The sequence below is a fragment of the Leopardus geoffroyi genome, chromosome B4 (assembly GCF_018350155.1).
Source record: "Leopardus geoffroyi isolate Oge1 chromosome B4, O.geoffroyi_Oge1_pat1.0, whole genome shotgun sequence".
NCBI classification, from domain to species: Eukaryota; Metazoa; Chordata; class Mammalia; order Carnivora; family Felidae; genus Leopardus; species Leopardus geoffroyi.
The window spans coordinates 46593831-46603951 of record NC_059341.1 but is presented as its reverse complement, the minus strand read 5'-3'; the positions used below and the strand labels follow the sequence as shown (position 1 = coordinate 46603951).

Genomic DNA, 10121 nt, shown 5'->3' with positions numbered 1-10121 from the left:
GTTCATCATATAACTTAAATGAGGCTGTTTGTCAATTATATCTCAATGAAACTGAAAGAAAAAAAAACCAAAACCACCAAGCCTGCAGTTTCATGGAGTTTCATGCATATCCACCTAGTTCTGGCCTGAGTCTGCCCAACCTGGCTCCTCTCTCTCTGCTTTCCTCCTTCCTCCCCCTCACAGGCTTCCTCCCACCACCACTCTTCTTGGACCTTTTCTTCCTGATTCAGCTCTTCTCGTAAAGTCCCCAAACTACATCATTGTTTTGTCATTAAAACCACAGAATCAAGTTCATCTTAGCCCTTCACAGTATCACCAGTCGTAGTATACTGTTAAAACATAACAAATACCACAGCAACTCAAAACCTTTCTGGATGTATACTCAAATTCAGAGTCAAGTTTTAAGGTTACATTCCCTTGGGTTGGAATATGAGAAAATCTGTAATTCATGTAAATGAATCAAAGATTGGAGTATAGCATGAATTTGAGCAGGAAGAACCTCAAATCAGGAGAACCAGATGGAAGATGGTTGCAGGTGTTGGGGGTAAAAGCCTAGATGAGTCGTGGTAGCAGTGGAATTGATCAAAATGGAGTTGAGAGACATTTAATAGGAAAGCAATCCTTTGGCAAAACCTTATCATAGAAATAAGGAAGGGGAAGATTTAGAAATGAAGTGAGGGGTGCCTGGGTGGCTCAGTCAGTTGAGTGTCTGACTTCAGCTCAGGTCATGATCTCGTTCACGATTTCGAGCCCCACATCGGGCTCCGTACTGACAGCTCAGAGTCTGGAGCCTGCTTCAGATTCTGGGTCTCCCTCTCTCTCTCTCTCTGCCCCTCCCCCACTCATGCTCTGTCTGTCTCTCTCGCTCTCAAAAATAAATTTTAAAAAAATTTTAAAGAAAAAAAGATAGTGAGAATTCAACGTAGGCGCCTGGGATTCCACTGCTACCTTTGATAGACGTGGAAGCGTCGTGAAACTGCACCAGTTTTGCCGAGGGGGAGGAGATGTTTAGCGTTAGGTGTGCTGGGAAGCAATGCCAGCCAATCCATGAGGACAAAGAGCACTGGTTCATTTGTTCATTCATTCAACAAATGCTTATGGAGCATGTCCTGTAGCAGGAGCTGGAAAGACGCCGTGGGGAAGCTTATCTGAGATACTGTGTCTATCCTTCAAGAGCCTTGAGGTATGCACAAATATCTCTAATAAAAGGCACCATGTGATAAGTCTGTGTAAGAGACACAAACAGATTGCTCTTAGACGTTCAGTCAAGAGCAAAACCATGTCTGGCTGACATCAAAGTACAGCACTCTGATGAGGAGGAATCAGCTGGGCTTTCAATTCTGCACACGCTCCTGTAATCTGTTTTCTTCCATCAACGACCTCCACCTTTGTTTGCACCTCATGGAATACACACCAATTTCAGTTGCCCTAAGAGAATTCTTTGTCACTGGTTTCATCCATACCAACATCCACTCCAGGACTGTGAGATGCTAGGAATAGACATGTAGGACTCAGTGAAAGCCTCTATGATAGAGGCAGGTCTGTGGCTCAGAGAACCTTCGAATCTCAGGAATGGAGGAGAAAGCTATCAAGGAAGCTAAACAGAGAGACAAATAAGAAAGACCAGCATCACAGAATTCAAGAGAGAAGGATATTTTAAGACTAGGTAATCAACAATGTCAAATGCTACAAAGAAGTTAGAAAGAATGAAAGTCCATTAATAGTGTTGGGGAGCCTGGGTGGCTAAGTCAGTTAAACGTCTGACTTCAGATGAAGTCCATGAGTTTGAGCCCTATGTTAGGCTCTGTGCTGACAGCTCAGAGCCTGGAGCCTGCTTTGGATTCTTTGTCTCCCTCTCTCTCTGCCCCTCCCTCGCTCTCTCTCTCTCTCTTTTTCAAGAATAAATAAACATTTAAAAAAGCAATTAATAGTGTTTACTATGCAAAATCTCAGGGAACAATGTTAAAAAAGCAAGTCATCCTGGGGGTGTCTGGCTGGCTCAGTCAGTAGAGCACACCCCCTCCTAGTCTTGGGGCTGTGAGTTCGAGCCCCACATTGGATGTGGAGATTCCTTAAAAAATAAAATCTTAGAGGCGCCTCAGTGGTTCCGTAGGTTAAACGTCTGACTCTTGATTTCGGCTCAGGTCATGCTTAAATAAACGTTAAAAAATAATAATGGAGGGGCTCCTGGGTGGCTTAGTCAGTTAAGCGTCCGACTTCAACTCAGGTCACGATCTCGCGGTCCGTGAGTTCGAGCCCCACGTCGGGCTCTGGGCTGATGGCTCAGAGCCTGGAGCCTGCTTCCGATTCTGTGTCTCCCTCTCTCTCTGCCCCTCCCCTGTTCATGCTCTGTCTCTCTCTGTCTCAAAAATAAATAAACGTTAAAAAAAAATTTTTTTAATAAAAAATAATAATGGATAAAAAAAAGGTAAAAAATCTTAAAACAACAACCACAAATCATCCACAAAGTATTATCATTTTGGATAGTTTCATGATACCTAAGATCTCATTCATGCTCACACCTATCTACTCACCCACAAGCCTCCAGTAGTTTTAGGCCATACAACTGCAGTGGAATTGAGTACATACCCCTAACGGGAAGAAAACCAACAAGCAGGTTTTATGGTGGTTTCAGTGGCATGACCCCCAGAAGTTTCATTTGCAGAGGTTTTTCTACAAGAGCTGGAAAAGCCTGTTGAACCAGTCATTTCTTCATTCCTGTCTGTGTGGTCTCTGAAGATGCCTTCCCAGCACATCAGCAGTTAGCAAAAAGTTCTTATTAATCATGTCCTTCCGTTCTAGATGTTTTGTTCCCAAGTATCTTGCCTGATTGGGACATCTGGGACAGCATTACAAAATATCTGTGCACAAGTTTTTATCATCTAAGCTGAAGTTTGATCATTTTCAAATCATACTCACATTGGTTTTTGTTTTTGTTTTTGTTTTCGTTTTTTGCAAATACTAGCCATTTGCAAAGCTACATTTTAGTTTCTTATTGATCAACCTAATGGCATAAGATTACCCTACCTGGCTTACTGGACTGTTAGCACTGTAAGATTCTAGAACACAGTCTCCGTTGCTGACAAATGACAGGAGGCAGGAGGTTGGTAGGTTAGTACTCAGTGTTTTCTGGATGAATGAATGAATCTGTCACCCTGTTGTTAATAGTGTTGTCATTATTGTGAGCTATCATTTTATGTCATGAATACAGTCACTCCCGGAAGTGCTAAAGAGCCTAATTCTGTAGTCAGGCTGCCAGGACTCAAAGCCTGGGCCACCTCTTGCTAACTGTACAACTTCCCACTTCCTTACTTTCTTTATCTAATAATATGGGGGTAATCATGGTGTACATGTGTAAAATTTTTGTAAGGTAAGTGTGATAATGCCTGTCAAATTGTACTCACAACAAGTAAGTTTTCAAGAAATGTTAGCTATTACTGTTATCATTGAATATCCACATCTTTTATTTATCATCTAAATGTCATTTTGTTCAGCACTAAGGAAAGTATGGTTCTTCAACGACATTTCACAAGTGCATTAAAAAAAAATTTTTTTTAATGTTTATTTACTTTTGAGACAGAGAGAGACAGAGCGTGAGCAGGGGAGGGGCAGAGAGAGAGGGAGACGCAGAATCCAAAGCAGGCTCCAGGCTCTGAGCTGTCAGCACAGAGCCCGACATAGGGCTTGAACTCGTCAACCTGAGCTGAAGTCGGACACTCAACCAACTGAGCCACCCCGGCGCCTCTACGAGTGCAGTTTTAATAACAAGGTGAGGGCAGAATAAATGTCTGCATGCCAACCAGGGAGGCTGGAAAAAGAAATTTGAACCTAAAAGAAAGATTTGAGACATCACCAACCCTTGCCTGACTCCATCTACAAAAATTTTGGTAAATTTGGCAACTGTATCCACACAAATGCTGGAATGAGCCATACTCTGACTGCTCCCGTGTACTTGGGAGGCAGAGGCCTCGGCTGTGAGTCACTGCTAAGGTTCTGGGGCAAATCAGGTCACGGGCCTGCCTGCACTCCCAGCCCTGGGGTTGCGCTGGAAATACAAAATGGGATTAAACTCCGTCCTTTGCAGATATAGCTTCGTATAGACAAGCTTTACCAGTGCAGGCAGGGGCAGGTTGGAAGACCTTCTCCCCACAACCTAATGCTAATGCCAGTCAAGATCAGGGGTGCTGAGGGTCCCTAATGTTCCTTCATAGCCCCTACAGGGGTCTTGCTCCATCAGCATGATTTGCCCTCTCCTTAAAACTCTCTGTTTGCTAAAGGAACATTCAGATCTTAGGGCTCACTCTTGGTCCTATTCCAGACCACAGCAGGATTTACCTTCTCTCATTTGAGTTTGCCAGGAGCCAAAAGCAACATCCCAACCTCCTGTCAACTCAACAAGGAGAGATTTATTGCAATTAACTAAAAAGACACTTGTCACGACAGGAACACCATATGCTTCAGCAAAGATAGGATCCCAGCTTGTGGCTGGCCTTTGCAAACAATCCTACCAACACAGACTTTTTCTTTTTTTTTTTTTTTTTTTTTGGTTGCACAGCCATTAATAATGCAACATTCAGCCCCAGGGGTGTTTCCAAGGTGGAGACTCAGAGGCTGGCACTCAGAGATCACCTCCAGGACAGAAGTTCTCAAAAGATTGCAGCAACCATTACAGACTCTTTGCTTAGATTGCTGGACCTCTCACTCGATGTCCAGCCTCCTTTCTTCTTTACAAACAGAATCCTAGGTATATTTGGAGCAGCAAATTTGTAGCTAAAACTACTGCATTTCCTAACAGGCCTCCCATGGTCAAGATCAGCTACTTGCAAGGTAAAATCTCCTGGAAATTTCTGGGACAGTTTTGCCTTCCTCATAGAGATCCTGCTTCCTTTCTGCCTTTTTCTAGTGCTTGGCTTTTGTGAAGGCTGATTTGGCTGATTCTAGGTTTCTTTTCAATTACTTCCCAGGTTGTAATTGTGTCCAAAGGCTTTGAAACTTGCTGAGACTTCTAGATAATAAGAAAATTCCTGTAATATGAGTTGATTACTTTTTAAAAATTATACAGCTTGATATGGAATATTCTAAGTGAAAATAATTACACATCTGCCCCTTTTCAAAGTTATTAATTCATACACAGGCAGACATGAGATTAGGTAATTAGTTACAGAAAGGTCAAGAAGTCTGAGGAATGGTAATTTATTTCAATGAAAGGAAAGAACTTATTTTGCTACAGTGGGAAAAAAATGTGGAATTCAGAAATCGCTGCATTGAACTGTATCCCCATTTATCTCTGCGCAATGTTTTTATCTCAATGTCTCACTTCCCTCTACTTTCTTTTCGCACTAAGGTATTGAATGAGAAATATATCAAGTTGACTGACTTTAACTTATCTGATGTAGGGTGGCTTCTACAGCACTCTTCTCTTTTTTCTCTCAGTAAATACTTTCAACTTTGACATTTGCCATCTTGGAAATGACAGGTGACTGAGGGCAAATGCATCAAAGTGATTAAGATCAGAATATTTGCTAAGGACCATTTTTTTCAGAGAGTAAAACATAGTTTTGCTGAATCCTTGAAATGCAGAGCTAAATAAACCTCCTTTTTTTGTGGGGGAAAAAAAACAATCCAAACAATTAGAAACCCAAGAAACTAACAATCGCACTTAGACCCGAGTACAAAATTTTTATTTTTCAAACTCGGACATTTTCCTGAAATACACTTATAATCCAAATACTCCTCTCCCTTCTTCCTTTTACAACATACCATTTCAATCTGTTTGTTTATAGAATGAAGGCCTTAAGGAAAAGCCTTATTCGCATCCCCACAAAAGAAATAAATAAAAATTTATCTCTAGGATCCATTTAACTGAAATTGACTAAATCCTGGTAGAGGCTCCAATCTTTATAACAGACACATAAGAGGGTGGATAAGCTTTCATTATCAACAAATTCCTACTAATGTAGCTAAAGAGTTCATTAAATTATTCAAATGCATTTATTGTGCTCCTATTATGTGTGAAGTATTGTTCCAAAGTAGACACTCTTCCTTAGGTGTAAAGAGGGCCACTGAAATGATAACTGGGAGTTTATGACTTTGATATCCCCTAGTGATAGGAAGTACCCTAATGATAGGAAAAGTTTGCTATTGCTGCTTCCTGAAATGCCCAGTTTATTTTTAGGGAAGGAACAACCTACCCACTGGAAGACTATAACTCAAACTTCAGCTTTAATAAAAGCTGGAGTTAGGGAGTGGTTGTACCTGTGTGATATAACACAAACGACAATGCAAAGTACATTCTGGTGATCTACAATGCTAGCTATCTGTGCAAAGTAGGCTAAGAAACGACACCAGTTTAAAAAGAAACCAGTACCAACTTCAAAAGAAACCAGGATACAGAGCAATTGCAATTTGTGGTCAAAATAAAAATTTACAACCACTAACCCCTTCCCCCAGCACCGAAAGTACAGTTCCTCAGACACTCGGCTATCATTTGGGAAAGATGGGGGTAGACTGGATAAATTTAAAGCATGTTAAATAATTAAATAACACAGCCAAGTATTGCGTGTGTGGTCCCAAAGACTTTTCGACATATTTTTTAACATTACAGTTGTAGGAATGGAAATTGAAAAAGTTATACGTATTTTCTTAGAGACGGCTTACAGATTCCTTACAGATCTCAAAGTGAAAATATGACACATCGCCACCATGACACAAGCTATTTTGTCTGTCATCCCTAAGACATAACTTCCCAGGACAACAGACTTCCCATGGTCTGAGTGTTTCCTTCACGTGCCTCTAAATTGGGGTTCTCCCCTGAATAAAACAGGTTCACTTTTCAGATCAAGTGTTATTTACTGGCCAACTGCCTTCAGGATAAATATGCTTGCATCATTTCTAGAGCCCGCAAGTCAAACCTCCACTGATAAACTTAAATTCGGCCCCATCTCTCTGTTCAGAACTTCCCGCCTTTGCTGGGGAATGAAAGTCCCCTCTGACGGAGAGAGACTTATTCAAGGAGAGCGATGCTTTTTCCAGCTCATGAGCCACCTGACGAAGGCAAACTCAACCTCATCTCCTTAAAAGAGCGTCCATAGTCTCCCATTCAGAAGTCTGCTATTCCTATTACTTCCTAAATGTGGTGTGGTGATTAAATAAAATTAAATGCAAATAATAAACGGTAATTAAATAACAAACTTAAAATAAATTAAAAACACAATACATGGTCTGGCGGTTTTCATAGAAGGTAACAAAGGTCAATCTGCATTAAGTTCACAGTCCTTCAGGTACCAGTTTCTACAATGATTGGGCAACACTGCCCTCTAAAGGGGTTATTATGTTATATCCCTTACTTCACATGGTGGGAAATTGCCCCAGGATGCACTGACGTATCTCACGCACAAACACATTCTTTCTTTTGCTTTTGGGACACTGTCTGTCCTCGACCTTCTGTGAATGACTCTGAAGACCACGGAGCCCCTAGAGAGGCCATAAAACTTCATGAATGCCCACAAGGGGGTCAGATACCAGTATCTGCTGCGGTGATTTTCAAACCTTAATAGGTATCAGAATCACCCCCCCCCCCCACCTCCCACCCCGTGGGCTTGCTTACACACAGGTTGATGGGCCCCACCTCTGGTTTCGGATCCCTTACGTTGACAGTTGGGTCCAAGAATTTGCCTTTCTAACAAGTTCCCAGGTGATTCTAACGTTGCCAGTCCAGGGGCCGCACTTTGTGAGCCAGTCACTGCCCTTGGCACCTTAATCTCACTTAATACCTCGCAACAGGGTGAGGTTTTAGCATCTGTTCTACAGACCAGGAAGCCAAGTCTCAGAGAAATGAACTGGCCAAGGTCACACAGCAGCAGCAGAGCCAGTAACAAACCCAGCGCTGTCTCACTCCAAGCCACTGCTCTCTTCTGTACACCAGAATGTCAGTAAATGAAGCTGTTAGTCACTTCATCTTCCTTGGCCTCTGCTTCTTGTTGCGAGGGGGCAGGAATTAGAGGACCGTTTAGTTGGTTTTTCTCCCAGGGTATCTGGAGGTCTGGATATGATTCCCTCCCCCCCCCCCCCCCAGGAAGATGCACTCTGCCCCAGGCTGGATTTGAGAACATGTACAAGTAGAGGGGAGGGAAGGGCACATCAGTGGGAGAGGACCCTCTTGGGTCATGAGCCCTGCCCGTTCAGAGGGGGTCTGATTTGCTCTGGATTCTGGAGTTCTTTTACACTCAGAAACTCTGAAAGAGAGGTTTCAAAGCTAGTGTCTCCTCTCACAGGCATTCTGAGGACCTCAAACCCTACTGGGGCTTGGAGAGGACCCAGAGGGTGGCTGCGTGGCACCCTCCCCAACCTGCTCAAACCACCTGCGCTGTGGCAGGGACCCTGAAACAACTTCAATAGAGTAGCGCCCACCGTTGTGGAGACTGAATCGTTTTGATAAAGGAAAAATAATTTTCGGGTCACATGTCCCACAGGATATGGCAAGTAAAAAGTCCCTAGCATTCAGCCCCAGGCAGGATGTCCTAGTGTTAGGGAAAGAAGGTCTGTGACTCCCTCCTTCCCCCAATTTCAAGAACAGTTTTTCTCATCCTTTGCATTCAGTTCAGCTCCTAATCCAACTTGGTGTTTTCCTGAGGGAGCTACAAATCTGGAGCATCCCATGGGGATGGTTTCTGGCCTCGGTCACAAGGGGGAAAGGATGTTCTCAGAAAAACAGCCCCGCGGGCTGGTCCGCAGAGATCTTGAGGTCGCGGCCACGGCCGCCCTTCGTGCAGAGCTGGACTCTGGACTCCAGCTGCTGGCTGAGTTCGTCCAGGGCCCCGGTGCAGGACTCCAGGCTCTCGGCCAGTTTCTGAATCTTGGCCTTCAGCACGGCCTGGCTAACCTTGGTGGCCCCCTCGGCCCGCCTGGGGATGAGGAAGCCACGTGAGCCGAAGAAGACGATGAAGTAGACAGAGTTGTAGAGGGCGATGGAGGCGTTCTGCCCGCACTGCAGCAGCTGGCGGTCCCCGCGGCCCTGGCAGCGGCAGAAGAACTCCAGGCAGCTCAGGATCTCGCGCATCTGGTCCTGGCAGGCGGCGGCGATCTCCTGCACCCGGCGCAACTCCCGGGAATTGCAGAAGATCAGGGAGAGGTCGGACGTGATGGTGACGGCCCCTCCGGCGGTGGCCACCCCCAGCCCCACGGCCGACGCCACCAGCGAGACCCCCAGGGTGAGCGGGCTGAGCGAGAGCCCCACGATGGCGGCCACGGCGCCCGCGGCGCTCAGCGAGCTGCCCGCCACGTTGGCCGCCAGGGAGCGCCGGCGGAGGCGCTCGAGGCGCCGGGCCACCTCGCGCAGGCGCAGCACCTGGCCGTGCAGCCGGCCGCGGCGGTCCAGCAGCAGCCCCTGGAAGCGGCGCAGCGCGTCGGCGCCCTGCAGCTCCCGCGCCGCCGGCCTCTCCATGCCCTGCGGGGATACAGACGCGCGGTTAGCGCGGAGTCTCGGTGCTCCCCCCACGCCCCAGTGAGGCTCCGCAGCGACTGCCACGCGAGGGGGAACGGGCGGGGCATTTTCCAGCGAGTCCTGTGGGTCAGGTGCGCAGGGACCAGTTCTGTACTCTGGGACAAGGCACCCCAGTTCCCGGGACCTTAAAAACGCGTAGGCAATGCCCTCGTCCGCTTCTCTCCCCCGGGGAACGCTAAGGGTGGGCTTTATTAACTGTTAAATAAGAGGTAAGCTCAGTGAGGAGGGGGTGCCGGCATTACTCTGCCGCAATACTGAGGCCTCTGCTCTGTTTAAAGCATCACTTTACAGGTGGTGGGTTGTACCAGTTCACAAAGCCCTGTCCTTACCTGAAGACTCGGATCCCAACACTTTGCAATTCATTGTTTTGCGTCTGGGATGAGTGAAAAAGACAAGTCCCCCAAAAACTCAAAAATCATATTGTCTATCAAATGTAAGGAACTAATTTTGCTACGTTCGATGCTTCCCTGAAGCAACTCTTGTGCTTGTTGTTTTTCCAGGCTCTTGCCTTACAATCATGCCTAAAATGTTATTTGGGCTATCTTTTCTAAGTCTCACTCTTTGATGGGTGCTTCATTAAAACTAAGTTCCAGTAAATGAATACTGCTATGTTTCTTTA

General features: G+C 45.4%; 1 protein-coding gene across 12 annotated transcripts in view; it reads right to left on the bottom strand.

Annotated features, from left to right (window-relative positions):
- Positions 1-5659: 5659 nt before the first annotated feature.
- The window catches only part of APOLD1 (apolipoprotein L domain containing 1), a 57888-nt gene continuing 53426 nt past the window's right edge, over positions 5660-10121 (bottom strand). For 11 of the 12 annotated variants that reach the window (XM_045465516.1, XM_045465515.1, XM_045465513.1 and 8 more), the window contains one exon: positions 5660-9445. In XM_045465516.1, the coding sequence (XP_045321472.1) occupies positions 8702-9445 (744 nt within the window). In that variant the 3' untranslated portion in view covers positions 5660-8701. The remainder of the gene's footprint in view (positions 9446-10121) is intronic. The other variant, XM_045465522.1, reaches the window with a different exon arrangement.